The sequence below is a fragment of the Falco rusticolus genome, chromosome 3 (genome assembly GCF_015220075.1).
Source record: "Falco rusticolus isolate bFalRus1 chromosome 3, bFalRus1.pri, whole genome shotgun sequence".
Classification (NCBI taxonomy): Eukaryota; Metazoa; Chordata; class Aves; order Falconiformes; family Falconidae; genus Falco; species Falco rusticolus.
Window position 1 is genome coordinate 30,597,291 of NC_051189.1, and position 15,921 is coordinate 30,613,211.

The 15,921-nt window shown below is 46.0% G+C and overlaps 1 protein-coding gene across 2 annotated transcripts in view; it reads left to right on the forward strand.

The window, feature by feature from the left end:
- Positions 1 to 2,093, forward strand: part of RAD54B (RAD54 homolog B) — a 70,061-nt gene extending 67,968 nt beyond the window's left edge. For both annotated transcript variants that reach the window (XM_037379575.1, XM_037379576.1), the window contains one exon: positions 1,806 to 2,093. In XM_037379575.1, the coding sequence (XP_037235472.1) occupies positions 1,806 to 2,023 (218 nt within the window). In that variant the 3' untranslated portion in view covers positions 2,024 to 2,093. The remainder of the gene's footprint in view (positions 1 to 1,805) is intronic.
- Positions 2,094 to 15,921: the final 13,828 nt, after the last annotated feature.

Here is a 15,921-nt window from a genome sequence, read left to right on the forward strand (position 1 = left end):
ACTGCAGAAATGCAGAGAAATTTTGTTCCTGTGAAGAACACTGGTGGATATAATTTTACTTAGCATTTTGCAGTTGTCTTAACACTCTTAACTGCTTATCTTATGCTTTGAATACATATTGGTTCCATCAATTTGACTACAGCATTGGTCTCTTGGATCCTGTAACCAGGACTTCCTCAAGGGTAATTATATCCCGGTCCCAGTGAACAACCTTTTGCTGTAAATCAAGGAAAAATCTGAAGGTCATTCTTAGACTTGAGTGGTGGAAAAGGCAGAGTGAGGGGAAGGTTTGATTTCCTAAAGAGGAGAAGGCAAACTGGCTCATCTGTTCCCTAGTCATATTGTTGTGAGTCATGGTCTTCAGTCTGATCACCCCAGAATGCAGCTACCACTAGTTGGTCTCTTTGCCTTTCCTAAGAACAGAAAGCTGTCAAATTACTTCATCAAGGAAGCAGATTCCAGGTTACTGGGGATAGATACTGGAGCACAGAAAAAGCCAAGAACTTTCACTGATTTGTCTCCTCCATTTCTAGAAAGTAGGATTCAAAAGATAAACCAAAGAGGAACCAAAGAATATAATACAGACTTCACAATATAAGAACTTTTCACGATGATCTCTATTAGACATACCAATGAGACTGGATATTCTTGACCAAGCTCCTGTTGTCCATTCACACTAGGACCATCTTTAGGAAACCACAGGAGTCTTGAAGAAATTAGCTGTGCATGGGTCATGCAGATGGGTTTCTTGTTATTCTGCTGGCTTTCAGATCAGCTACAAACCTGTAAGCCTATTGTTTTACCTGATTGTGGTTTAATTTATGGAGTTAGGAATGCAGAATCTGTAAGGACTTGATAAGAGTATCTATTCTAAATTTTCTTCTGGCCAGTAAAAGAATATGTTTCAAGTCTAGTGCAAATGTGCATCATATGTCAGTCAAAAGGAAGGAAACTCTTGCATATGTGAGTCTTTATGGGCTCTCCAAAACTTTAAAAAACTCAAGCATGCTCTGAGTCATCATGTTGCTCATATCACTGGTCTTTCATAAGGAGCACATAACACTGTTATGGAAATATTTGACAGCAGCTTTTAAACCAGTAACAGCAGTGATGCATTTTTTTAAATATCCAAAATTTCTTCATTTATCACATGCATCAGATGAGTCATGAATTCAGCAATATGTCACATACCCTGCAATGACATGGTACTGTACTGGGGTTTAGGATCCTTTGTTGAATGAATTCCTGTCTTTGTGCTTCACAGCAATAGTATTTTCCTTACTGTGATATACAGTATACAATATTTTGTATATTGAACAACTTGGCATAATCTGGACGCACGGAGTGCACAGCTCTAGTGTGCTGAGTCAATGAAATAGCTATTCAAACTACTCTTAGCTGGTTGGAATGACTTCTCTGGGAGGAAACAGAAGCTAGCGTGAATCTTGCTGCAATGTACTTCTAAATTCAGATTTACTTAAAGAATGGGAGCAGCCCAAATGTCACAGAATTAGGAAGACCAAAGAAAGGGAATTACCAGATAAAAAATTTCCTTTACCATCCATGTGTAAAAGGATTTGTCTTTATGCTAGCATATGGTGATTTTGATAAACTCAGTCAATGAGCAAGAAACAACATTTCCCCTCTTACTATGGATACATATGTTTGGGTTTCATTGATGTAGAAGGATTGTACATGCTGTTTTATTTTTCTCTCATTTGTTATCACCAACTGGCTTATTGATTCAGACTGGAATTTTCTGCATTAGTTTTCTCTGATTAGTCTACTTCATCATGTTTTTTTAGATCCTTCCTCAGAAAAGTTTTCTGTATCTAGAAGTTGCCAGCTTGGACAAAACCATGAGAAGTCTAATTCAAAGAAACTGCTCTCCATGTCACAGCTGATGCAATGGAAACATTTCTCTGGGCAACATCAGACTCTGGCTGATCCTTTCCTTGAAAGGATAAAAGAGAATGTTTCTTTCATTTTCCAGAATGTAACCAATCCAACTTCCCCCACCTAATAAAACTTGTCTTTCCCTACCACTTGCATCCTCCTCCTCACAGGTACAATAAACAACTGATGTGCAGTTACCTTTTGTTCTTTTTGTCAAGTCCAGTTTTATGTATTTCTGATGAGGTTTCTGGGTAAATGCGATTCCTGGTGTTTATATAAAGTTACAATTATTACTAAGTTAATCATACTTACTATAATTATAATACAGATTTTTAAAACTAACTTTGCTTTCCGATCTTCTGTTCCTTTGATATCATAATTAGTAAGATTGGTTTTATGCTCATTCCAGTGTATGTCTACTTTGTTTTGTAGTTTTCATGTGATCATAATGATTTATTGCATGTAAAGCTGGCAGCTCTTCAGCCAGATTTTATAATATTAGGCAATGTTATATACAAGTATACGGCGTTAACAAGACTATGGCTGGATTTTTGTTTTGACAATGAAAAGTTACATATCTGTATAACTGTGGCTTTGTAACAAGGTAGGTGTTCTCTTGAACTTACAGTTTAATGAAACTTTGAGCAATAGCCACTAAGGTCCAAAAACTGAAGACCACAGCTTGACACTGTGTCAAAACAGTCTGAAATTCTCCTATCCTGTTGCTTTTATTTGGGAAAATAAACAAACTTCATTTCTCAGGTGTACAGAGTACAGGCTTATCTACGTTTAGCTAACTCCTTCAAAGGACACTTCTCCAAAACAGTGGAGTACTGAGAATGTTTTCATGGTGTATATTTTATGACTATATTTTGTTTCTTCTTTGAAGGTGCTAAAGTTTGAAATCAGTTTACAGCTTTCAAGTGAAGTACTTTGAAAGGCCCAGAAGAACAGAAGGTTGGATAATTTTCAGAAATACTGCAAAATTACAGAATTTGAAAGACCAAGAGGGAAGCAAGAACAGGGCTCCACTGTGGTAATCCTGCATTGTGCCGCATGATGTACAACCTTTTGATATTTGGTGCATGTGATAGCAATGGCTAAAAGCCCAACCAGCTTTCAGAAAACAGTTAAAATTAGTTTGTTCTCTGTAACAGTTAGTGCTCTCTTTCCCTAGACTGTCACTGGGTTCACAGCCCATCCTAACCCATCATCAAACATCTTCCTTGCATTTTGATGCAGTTTGGGAACTGAAAGCCACGTGCACTGACATCTCTTTCCCATCCACATTTATTTCAAAGGGTTTTTGAGTTTGATTTGACCCTAAATGCTGAATGCCATCAGGAAATAATGAAGATCAAAGTGAGAGAATGATTGAGAAAGTCATTTTACGAACATCTTTTTGGCATGCAAATTATGTTCTTGGTAACAATTAGAGTTATGCTGATAGGCAGACTTTAATCCTTAACATTTGAGGCTGGCTGTTAAAGAGCCTCTTCTTCACCTCGTATATGGTGGAGTGTGATGGTCACACTTAGCCAGGTGCTGTGCTGCTGTGGTGCCTGTTCACTGTTAGACAATGGCTGTCTGATATCTTGCAGTTCCCACAGCTTATTTTCATTAGCAATGGCAAGGTTTGCCTGCAGCTTTGTAACTCAAGAGAGAGATTTAAGTCAATCTGTATAATAACGATTATCGTAATTAATTATTATCTGAGACTGATCATACTTGGATCTGTGCTGCCCGTAAGATTCTGTAAGTTGTGAACCTGCCCCTGTCTGTAGGAGGCATGCAGGCATTCTCTGCCTTCTACCGATGCTCATCTCATATGTGGTTTCTCACATCTGCAAGTAGATGCCAGTTTGGTCCCATCGCTGATTTTTTGGTGGGACCTGGTCATCGCCACCAAACACACATGAGCCCACTCTGGTTTGGAGCAAACCAGCTGGCAGTGCCATTGAGGAAGCCTGGGCATATAAGAGAAGGAATTTTGCTCCAGGATCCACACCATGCCATGTCTCATCCTCTCTGCCTAAGGCAGGAGATACCTGCAGGGGTATTTCAGCAGACCTTCTCACCTCACCTGTTGAGTCCTGCTCTCAGGCAATCCTACTTGCTGTCATGTCATGTGTTGCCTCACACAATACAGCTATAGCTGCATGCTGGCAGAACACAGGTCTGGCAGAGAAGCCCTTTTATCGTTTGGCCTCCAGAGTAGTTTTATTTTGGCAGTTTTTAAATAAGTGAAAAAAAAAGCTGGTGCTGGACCACCATAGAGTTCTCGGGAGGCCAGAGAAGATGAGCCTCTAGGCACATACTGCTGCACGTGTGAAGGTGATCCAGGCTCAGATCATTGTTCTGGGAGGGATTTCTGGCAGATAGGCTATCACACCAAGTGATGTTGCTTCAAGGTTAAGAAGCCCAAAGCAACCTATATAAACACGCACAATGCCAGTTACAGCTTCTGTGTGATTCCCTGTCTGTGTCCTGCTATGCCAAGCTGCCCCAGATCTCTGGCAGTGGCAGCTGCGTGGTGATGCTTCGTGGAAGGCTTTTCCAGTATCCATCCGGCCAGCCAGCCAGATGTACACCTCTCAATAATCCTTCATGATGTCTGGGTATGATGGAAGTATGCATGTGCTTCTTGGTTGTACCCATGATGCAGACTGAAAATCTGATTCTGCAGTTTGATGTATCCTGGAAAATTATGTCTCTCACTGGTAGAATAGGTTGTAGAAAATACAGGAAGCATGAATACTGGCTCTAATTTATTATGCCATCTGTGATTCTCCTACAGTAGTCTACAGCAGCCTGCAAAATGAGACTAGTCAATCCTGCTCACATAGTCAGAGTATAATAATCAGTGTTTTCATACAGAGTGTGGCATGTGGATATGTGAATGTCTTCACCCATAGGTGAGAAATGTCTACTAGGAAAAGTTCCTATGGTGAATTTACCCTAATCTGACTGTTGAGTGCTAATGTATATTGAGGATTTCACGTCTCTACAAGGTTACGTTGCCTCTTTTCTTAATTGTGGAACTGTAGAGGATGGGGAAGGTGGCTGGTGCTGAAAGGCACATGTCAGGTCCTAGCACCTGGTCTCAGATGTGGCTTCTGGATTCACTGACAGTGATGCCAGCTGTAAACCACTATGTAGTTTATGTTGCACAGTCCCACCAATCACTCCTAGTATCCTAGATCCAAGACTTTACTGTGCAGAAAGGGGCAGGCAAAGGCTGTTTAAGCCATGGCTGTGTTCTAGTGCAGTGCTTGAAATACAAGGTGCTGATCAGTGTACCTGGTTGCCTTTTCCTGTTTTTGAAGGATGCAAGCATTCATCTACCAAGTGGTAGTTGTTATGGACCCATGCCAAGGAATAAGGCAAGTCTGCCTAACAACAGGTCTCAAATGGTGGCTTCTTCAGTGCAGCATGAAAAGCAGCAGAACCTACAGGTGTAAGCACAATGGCAAGCGATGTATTCTTTTAATGAATGCTAAGCAAATGTTGCCAGTATTTGACATTTATTAGTGCTACAGAATCAGCATAAAGGTATGCCTCAGGCAGCAAGCAGCAAGTGCAGTACCAACTAAACATCCCAGTGCCTTTATAGGTGTGAGATGTTGAAGGTTATCAAGTCAGGGTGTGCTCCATCTGAGCTGAGACATGTTGTAGGCCCCCCCCTTGAATGACACTGATTTGAGCTGGTTTGCGCTAGCAAGCTTGGAGAGGAGGGCTCACCCTGTCAGAAAAAGAGCTCAAAATCTTAAGGAATGGTCTGCTGATCTTACTTAGAATGGCTACTGCAGGTCGCTGAATCACACTGGGAAGGGAGGGTTGTCCTCCACCCTCAGATTCAGCAATCAATATTGTATTCCTTGCCAGCTCTTAGCTAGGAGGAGGGGATTTTGGAGAAATTTGTTACTTCTGGTATAGGGCATACTGCCAGAGAGACAAGTGTACTGCATGTTCTCAACTGAGACCAGCCCTGACTTTAAAAAGCAGAAGGGGGGGTGGTGTTTTATTTATTTCTGTATACTGCAGCAAGGGTTTTTTTAAACTGGTTTCATATGACTGTTTTTGTTGATTCAGCTTTTTAACAATCTTGGCTCAGGTTTTTTTGTGATTGAGATGGTGACCCTGTATCATCATTCACTTGCAGAATATCAATCTGAATTATAACTCTATCCACTTATTGTTAGACAGGGAACCATATAACAAGCTTTGGGTGTCACACAATTTTGTATGGCAACTGCAGTAGATACATTTTGCATTCTGACAAAAGATTGACATCAAATTCGGTTAAGGGTCTGCCTTCCTCAGAGATCATGGAATACTTTGACTTGTCATCTGGTACAAAAAAGGTGCCAAATGGTGACTGAATGATTCTGTAATGGATTAAACCCATGGGAATTTCTTAAAATGCCAAATATGGAACAAGCTTTGACAACTGCTTGGGGTTGCCACCAGGAATTTGCAAAGAGAGACTCCAGCCCTTGCAGGCAAGTAACACACAGAAGGAAAGTAGATCTTTCATGTGCTTTCCATTGAATGAAAAGTTGATGTAAGGCATGGTTGTTTATGTGTGGCTTAAATAAATGATGTGTTTGTGGCTAGAAGATCTGGGAAGGCTATAAAGAACAATGAGGAAAACCACTTCTGGCTTTATGGAGTAACTGAAGAATAGGCTGAACTGAAATCTGGTTTTAACAATGCCTTGTGTGCTATTACTTAGTACAAAAGCAAGACTCCTTTTGTAGACATAGGTACTTACAGGAGCTGTAACGTATGACGCAGCCTTCCACTCTTGAGGGGCAGTATCTGCACGAGCACCGCACGTCAGGACCCAGGTAAGTAATACTGAACACTGCAGCCAGCTTGCGGGTGTTCCGCTAGAAACTTCCCTGGTTAGGTACATTGGTCGCTGCTACCTTTCACCTGGCTTTTCATCAGCGTGGAAAACTAAGCTGATCTGAAGGAAATATATCTGTCTAAAGGAATCTGTGGCTTTCTCTGCTTCCAGCCTCTTCTCTCTTAGCCTTGACATCAGCCCGTGTTCTCCCTGTGTTCCTTTGTTTGCTTAGTTTGATTTATACCCACTTGACAACATATGCTCTTCATTCTCCTCTTAAAAATTTCTTTCCAAACAGGCAAAATATCAGTTACTGTGACAAAAGCCTGTGCCCCTGCAAGCTAGCATTTTGGGTGTTTTATGTCAATTAGCCAAAGGTCTTTTCCCTCTCTTCATTATGAGTGCCTTGGCCCAGGCTTTAGTTTTCTAGAGTGTGAGTTATGTCACATAATGGTGAGTTCCCTCATGCCCCTTGACTTTTCAAGGTCCCTTCTGAGGGATGGAGTCTGCTCAACAATAGAAGTGCAGCCTGAACTTTTCTCCCTCCAGCTGGAAAGTGTTGCCTTTCATGGGGTTTTTGTCCTGTCCCAGAGCTGGTTTGGACACAGGAGCCTCGGCACTCTCATTGTGTAAACACTGAGTTCTGTGCAGGAGTCAAGGCTTACCCAAAACCTTGCAGACCTGGGATCTCGGTTAGATGCCCAAATCATTGAGGTAAGTAGATGAACCTTTGCAGGTTGCTTAGGCTGATGTTGTATTTGATATGTGTACTACAAATACAGAAGGGGTTAGCAGTACTCCCTAACACTAAAGCTGGCCAGGACTTCCCACTATACAGCACTTTTCTCCTTCATTTGTTACTTTTTCTGTTCGGACTAAATTTTCCCTGCATCAGTTTCCTGCTTGCCAGCTGATCTATGTTTGTGTTGGGTCAAAAGCTTCAGCAAAAACCGCTAATCAGTCACCATGCTTGGAGGTATTTAAAAGACGTGATAGATGTGGCACTTGGGGACATGGTTTAGCGGTGGACCTGGCAATGCTGGACTAACAGTTCGACTTGATGATCTCAAAGGTCTTCTCCAATCTAAATAATTCTACGATTCTCAGACTGTGGGTAGGAGAAAGCAGTGGAGAAAACAGTTTGTTTTGTCCTTATTTCAGAACTGGAAACCCTTCTGCTGAAATGCCTACTTGTCTTTGTATTTTGGATTAGAACTTAAAATAGAGGTGGGAAGAGATGGGGGGAAAAGGCAGGACTCCTGTATTAGCACATTTTTCACTGTTCCCTTAGAATCTGCACCAGTTTTTTAATATTTGCAAGAAAAAGGCAGTAGGAATATGTGTGGTAAAGACTTCTTTCTTTTGAGCAGCTAAAATGTCTCCTGCTTTCTTCCGCACAAGGCTCGTATGAGACTCAGAACTACTAAGTTTTACCAGCTTGAGCAAGCTGCGTTCCCTCAGAGCGTTTACTTGTGATCAGGCCCTGAATACACCACCGTCCCACAGGGTGACTAAATGCAATCTGACTCAAGCTGTTTCAAGGGATTCTTCCTGTAATTCCTGCTTCCAGTTGCTTTCTGCTGGGCAGGGCACAAATGCAGCAAGGAACTGCCTCATCTGTGTGCTAAATCAGCCTACCAACATCCCACCCACCTCAAGGAGGAAAAATAACCAGGTCAGAGCAGTAAAACTAGACCCAAGGTGGTCTGGGATAAGGAAACCGGTGAGATCAGGACCCTTGGAGAGAGAGAAAAGGAAGTGGAGGGGGCCTAGGGGGACAAGGAGATGGAAAAGCAGGAGGGAGTGTGTGACTGGGCAGACAGAGGCTAAGATGGGGTCCTGCTGAGTGAGCAGGATGGGTGGGGATGAGGTGGTGAAGAAATCAAGGTTGGAACCAGATACCAGTACTAAAAAGAAGCATCAAACTTGGTGAAAGGAAGGAGAATGATTTCCTCCAGATCCTGTAATGAGCCCCATGGTTCTCAAGTCTCACCATTCTGCTGCTCTTTGGCAAATACCCATTGTGGTTGGTTGACCCTGGCTGGATGCCAGGTGCCCACCAAAGCTGCTCTGGGACTCCCCCTCCTCGCCTGGACAGGGGAGGGAAAATATAATTAAAGGCTCATGGGTCGCGATAAGGACAGGGAGATCATTCAGCAATCATCATCATGGGCAAACAGACTTGACTTGTGGAAATTAATGTATTGCCAATCAAAATCAGAGTAGGATAATAAGAAATAAGAACAAATCTAAAACCACCTTGCCCCCACCCCTCCCTTCTTCTCAGGCTCCATTCACTCCTGATTCCTCTACCTCCTACCTCCGAGCAGCTCAAGGGGATGGGGAATGGGGGCCGTGGTCAGTTCACGCATTGTCTCTAACGCTCCTTGCTCTCTTCCCCTGCTCCAGCATGGGGTGCCTCCCATGGGCTGCAGTTCTTCATGAACTTCTCCCGTGTCCATGCTTCCCACGGGCTGCAGTCCAGGCACAGGCTGCTCCAGCGTGGGTCCCCCATGGGGTCACAAGTCCTGCCAGTAAACCTGCTCCTGCCTGGCTCTCCGTAGGGCCACAGCTTCCTTCAGGGCACATCTACATGCTCTGGTGTGGGGTTCTCCATGGGCTGCAGGTGGATATCTGCTCCACTGTGGACCTCTGTGGGCTACAGGGGAACCTCAGCTCCAGCGCCTGGAGCAACTCCTCCCCCTTCTTCTGCACTGACCTGGGTGTCTGCAGGGTTGTTCCTTTCATAGTCTCACTCCTCTCTGGCTGCAGTTCCCACCTGCCCCATTAAACATTATCTCGGAGGTGCTACCACCATTGCTGAGTAGCTCAGCCTTGGCCAGTAGCGGGTCCGTCCTGGAGCCAACTGGCATTGGGTCTGTTGGACACAGTGGAAGCTTCTGGCAGCTTCTCACAGAAGCCACCCCTGTAGACCCGGGTGTCTATATCACCCCCCCTACCAAAATCTTGCCATGCAAACCCAATACACCCATGAAGGTACTGATAAAGCTAACGTTTCCTCCTAATTAATCTGTAGGCTTTTAGAGTCACTGAATTCTCTTTTCTATTGATTTATGAATCACTGAAAATTTAAAAGTATGATCCAGATGAGGAGGTTTGCAACCTTCCTGGCAGCATGACCCCTTAAAGGATACAGATAATATTTTGCAAGCTGTAGGTGTTCAGCATTAATGTTGCCTTGTGGATATTTAACAGCCTTGTACATATGCATCACAGTGAAGTCTTGCGTGAGCACATATTCTCTTTCCTTGCTTCCCCCAGCTAAGATGATGGACAGCGATCTGGAAAGAAGTTGAGCCGCAGCTGATGTGGGCAGAATTCGTCCTTTCTACACACCTGAAAATCTGGTACTCTTTATCTTAATGATGCATTCCAAATTAGTGAATGTCTTTGACTTTTAGTTTCTTTGACATTTAGTTGCTGTCTTTAGTATCTATGATCCACCTCATAAGTGTGGTTAATAACTCTTAATCTGATAGCAGTGGCAGTGGTGCGAAGATAAATTAGTCAAATTGTGCGTAACACTTGGCTGTAGAAGGGGGAGGTCAGAAATCTGACCTGGGGCTTAGAGAGGAGATGGATCTGAACTCTTATCAGAAGCGCACAACAAAAGGGTAAGAGGTGACAGTTATGAACTGCAGAAGGAAAAATTCCAATTGGATATTAAAAAAAAAAGGAAAAAATCACAGCAAAAGATATTAACACTGAAAGAGACCTCCCAGAAGGCTGTGGAAACTCCATCCTTAGGGGTTTTCAAAACTGAACTGAACAAAATCCTGAGTAACCAGTTCTAAAGTTGAAATTGGCCCTGCTCTGAGTAGATGGTTGGACTAGATGACCTCCCAGAGGCTCCTTCCAGTGTAAGTGATGTCCTGGGCTGTGTTAGGAGTATGGAGAAAGTGAGTATCTGTGAGGTCTGTGACTGACTAGCAGTCACTGACTATCTTCAAAAGCTTCTTGGGATCTAAAATCTGTGATGGACATAGAACAACAGAATCTGCTCAGGAACAATGAGATTTTTAAATCCGATATGATGAAAGAATTTAGGAATGCTTTGTGGAGGGAAACTTAGAACCACCAGTATGAAATCAGCAGCTTGGAAAGGGTTATGAGGACTTCTATTGACTATTGATGGCAGCTCCGAGGAGGCATCATTACCCAAGGAACCTGTGGCATGCAGATGAACAGCGGAAGGTTGCCTAAACCTGGGAGCCACTTCAAACTGTAGCACCAGCTTTCCTCAAGCTGCTATTAGCAATGACTCTACTCTTTGTCTAGTCCTTGAGTCCCCATGTGTGTTGTTTTGCACAGCTGTACAATAAAGAAAAACATAACTCAAAAGCAATAGTAATCTGTTATCTCCCCTCCCACAGACGTTGCAAGCTTTAATGGCCTGAAAAGCTCTTTAAGAAACTGCTAAAGTGTGGCAAGTCCTGAGATCTCAACTTTGGTTTGAAAGCTAAACGCAGCCCAGAAATGACCATGCTAGAGCGTTTCTTCCCTGGTAGCTAGGATGGTCTCAGAATCCAACAGACAAAATATTAGGAGGGAAGAACGTGCTGGCGATGGAAATATTGCTGACCCTGACACTCTTAGGAGCAAAACCTGTTTGGAAAGCAATTTCTGCTTGCTCCCTTCTTCAGCACGCAAACAACCTCCAAAAAGAAGCTTCCAAGAAAAATCCATATCACCAGCAGTAGCCTTAAGCATACATTGTCAAGAGGACCTAAAATTTCCCCCACGACATGGCTTATTTAGTTCTGCACTTATATGTGCTAATAAAAGTGGTCCCCTGGCAACTGAGTTATTTTTCTCTCCCTAAGAGAATTACAGAAGTATCACAGAGGTGAAAAGATCACAGGTATGGCAGGAGAGCAATAAGAACAAAATTTTTGCCCACCTTCAAACTGTTTTTTCTTTAACTGCCTAGGCAGTAAAACACAACCCCCTGGCTACAAAGGACTGGCAGAAGCAAAGTTTGCTCTGCTGAGCTGATTCTTCCTCCAGCAGTGCAGCAGCCCCGCAGCACCTCAGAGCAGCACCCTGCCTCACAGCACAGGCAGTTTTTCCCGCTCGTTGCTCTCTCAGCTCAGCCGTGTCAAGACCTATGCACCCCAGCTGGTACAAGTTGATGGAGGTGGTGCATGGTGGCATAAAGCACTCGTTAATAAGCAATGAGGATAGCCTGATGCAGCACTGCAGCACGCTTTTCCAGCCTGGGCCACAGCTGTGTGTCCAACTGCAAATGCGCTGTTACTGCTGGGAAAGAGGAGTGTAAGGGGGCGAGTGTCGGAATCCAGCCGGGGATTTACCTGGGGGTTTGGAGGTGGGGAATTAGGGTGCCTGCAGGCCAGCTCCTTCTTCAGCTCTGGTTTTCAGTTTCCCTCTTACAGCTGCAGTCCTGCAGGTAACGCATTCCCGGGGCAGGCACAGTTTGTGCTGAGCTTTGTGTTCCTGCGGCCGATGCAGCTGCCCGGCCGGTGCCCAGCTGTGCCAGGCTCCCAGCATTTTGGGCAGCAGAGAGCAGAGGCATCCCCCAGCGGAGAGGGACCGTGTGCGGCTCCCTGCCTGAAGGTCTGCGCTGCAGCCTCATTCCTGGACCTGAAACTCAGCGGTGTGATGGGACCACGGCCCTGGGTGTCCTCCTGCATCTGTGCCGCTCGTGTCAGAGCTGCCTCTGCTCTTACACGGAGCGTTTTAGATTAAGAACCTTCAGTCATCCACGGCGAGCGGTGCTCGCATGCCAACAAGGTGCAAGAACCCTATCACGCGGCTGCTTTGCTGCGTTTGCTTTTCATCATTCGGTTCATTCGGCGTTCCGCCGAGGCAGCAAGAGCGGTTTTCTGCGGGGGTGACCTGCGGGTGGCAGCAGCGGCTCGCAGGACGGCGGGGCCGGGCGGTGCGGCGCGGCCCGGGGGTGCCGGCTGCGAGGGGGCTGCCGAGCCCGCCCCGGGGAGCGGCCAGGGACGGGCTGGGGCCGCGGGGACCCCTCGGCGTGAGGGTAGCGTGGCATCACCGCCGTCCGCCGGGAGCGCCTGCGGCTTCGCCACAGCGGAGCCCTGATGCGAGCCTGACGGTCGCTCGCAGGCAGGGGTAAGGCACGTCGCTAGTTCCGTGCGGAAATCAGCGAGGTGCGCCTCGGCCTGGGGACCGGCTGTGCCGTGAGGTTGCGGTGGGATTATACCTTCCAGCAAAGAAAGGGCGAGCCGTGTCGGCCTGCGACTGACGTAAAAGACCACAGTTTGTAGATCAAAGCTGCGGCGGGCACCGGGCAGCCCGAGGAACCCAGTGCGGGTTAGGGGCAGCGCAGGGCTCTGGGTACCTACGTGCTGCCCAGGGCTGCTATAGGCACCCCCGAACCCGGGGTACTGAAACCACCCTGCAGCTGCAGCCTGAGCTGTGAAGCATCCAAACGCCTGCCCGAACCAGTAAACTCCCCAAGCGCCTTCTCAGGTCGGTGTCTTGTTGCCAAAGACTTCACACCGCGATCAAGAGGCTGAGAATGCCCCTGTGCCGTTCTCCTGATGCTGTAGGTATCTGCAGACCCCAGCTGAGGTATGGAGCGCTCCCCAGGTGTTGCAGAATGGGCCCGTGCACCTAACTCAGGGCTATGGTTTCTGAACACGGGGGGAGGCACCAAAAGGCTTGGTGCCATAATGCTGAGTTCCAGGGCACCTGTGTCTCTGCAAATCTGGCTTGTGCTGGCACGCTTCTCCAGGGCTCGCTTATAAGCCTAGAGGGAAAAACAGAAATGGCTGCGTAGAACTCTCTATTCTTTTCATTTCCACGGCCAGCAGAAGACAGTAGGATCTTGTAAGTAACTTAAGGCAGCCCGAGCATTTCTCTAAATTCCAATGTCTGGTATTAGTTTAAAGAGGTTGCTCCATCACAACCCATTGTAAACTTCAGACCTGCCCTCACTGGTGGTTAAGACCATGGAAGGTGCCAACTCTATCCAATACCAAATTCAGCCACTTTGCATCATTCTCTTAGGATCCAGGATCTTGGCGTTTTGTTTGGGAGGGTCAGAGCCCCATAGGACAAAATTAGTTCTTACTGCATTACAATTAGGCAATAAAATCTTGAGACCACACACAAAATTTCTTTCAGGCTACACTTCTCCTGAAATCTTTGGGTAAGAACTGAGTAGGAGAAGAACAATGCTTCAAGTTTGGCCCTGTGGTTTTTTTGTGAATCATGAATATGCTCAAAGCCAGTTCAAGCAAGCCTGGTATTCTCTAGCTGCTTTTCCCTGATGCCTGTGAGCCATTGTACCTTAGGAGTGCTCAGCTGCAGGCAGAGCAGAATTTAACATACAGAAGACTGACCTGCTAAGGAAGGTATCTGAAACTGCTGTGTCTCGCTCATTTTGTCTTTCAGGTGAGCTTCTGCTTCACCTCGAGGGGTTCACCATGTGAATAGTATACATTCCACTAAGACATATTGTTACAGCATCCAAGCCAAGCCTGGCTGGGTTGATTCCAGTGTGGTGACATGTGAAGTGCGCTTCTGAGAACCAGGGAAGTACCATCTGAGAAAGGCCATGGGGAAAAGTCTGGCGAAATGTGGGGAAATGCTGGCATTACTGATAATTGTCTATCAAAGTGGGTGTCGATTCCCTTTCATTCTGCAGTATGCCAGGCAGATAACTTCTGGTGACCAGAAGTCCCCTGCAGAGGTTGTTCATTATTAGCCAAAGCTACTTGCGGCTCTGCTTTGCCCAGACCCAGGAGAACTTACTGAGCTTCCTGAAGATGGGACTGATGAGAGCTTATGTTTGAATGAATACAGCTTTTAAACAGTCTTTTACAATGGGACTGATGAACAAACAGTTCTAATGACAAGTTAAAATTAATTACCAAATGTCCAGCCCCTGACTGTTACCAGATGTTGTCAGCAGCAGGTCCTGTTTTGGGGTGGCTGAGGGTGGTGACATTGAGGTGCTGGAGCGTGTCCAGAGAAGGGCAACGGAGCTGGTGAAGGGTCTGGAGCACAGGTCTTGTGAGGAGCAGCTGAGGGAGCTGGGGTTGCTTAGCCTGGAGAGGAGGAGGCTCAGGGGGGACCTTATGTCTCTCTACAGCTGCCTGAGAGGAGGCTGTAGGCAGGTGGGGGTCGGTGTCTTCTCCCAGATAACAAGTGACAGGACAAGAGGAAATGGCCTCAAGTTGCACCAGGAGAAGTTTAGATTGGATATCAAGAAAAATTTCTTCACTGGAAGGGTGGTCAAACACTGGAACAGGCTGCCCAGGGATGTCATGGAATCACCACCCCCGGAAGTGTTTAAAAGATGTGTAGATGCGGTGCTTAGGGATGAAGTTTAGTGGTGGACTTGGCAGTGCTGGGTTAATGGTTGGACTTGATGTTTTCAGAGGTCTTTTCCAGCCTAAACGATTCTATGATTCTGAACCTGAGGTCTGAAGCTGTCCTGGAGACTACCTGCAAGCAGTCTGCAGGTGGGACCCAGTTGGTCCCTGGGTGGCCGCTCAGCAGATTTTCTCCCATGGGAGATGTGAGGGCTAAGGGCTGAATCATGAGAGGGGATGCTCCAACCCACAGTGCAGTCGTTTGCTGAGACCTGCTGCCCTGTGAACACCCCAGCTGGTGGCTCGGCTGCAGGCACACCCTGGTTTCATCACTTCTCATCCCAGCAAAAGGTGGTGGCTGCTGGACTACAGTCCCTGCTGCATTTTGAACTCATTGGGAGGTTTGGCCCCTCAGATTAACAATCTGGCTGGAATGCCCTGCAGAGGTAGCTCCTGCCTTTCCTGGGCATGAGGTGCTGCCATACTCTGTACCAGGGCATGCCGTCTCCACCTGAAATGCCTGCCATGTCCTGGCAGAAGCTGTGTCTGGAGCCACTATGGGCTTCTGCTGAGCCCTGCAGGACATCTGCAATGGGAACTTTTTCTCTCCAAATGGTGATCTGCACCTCTTAGAAGAAGGTGCACTTTGGTCACAGGGTACATACAAGGAAATAGGTCAGGAAGCAAAAAAAACCCAGGAACTGGGAAGGAGGATTTGATGTTACAGTGAACAGGTGTTCCTCTTAGACTGGAAGCGAGTTGCTGGGAAAAATGAATGCTCAGTGCTGAGCTCCTTGACACTCGCCTGGCTGTGGGAGCACCTTTCCTGCTTATGGTCATGGCCAGCAA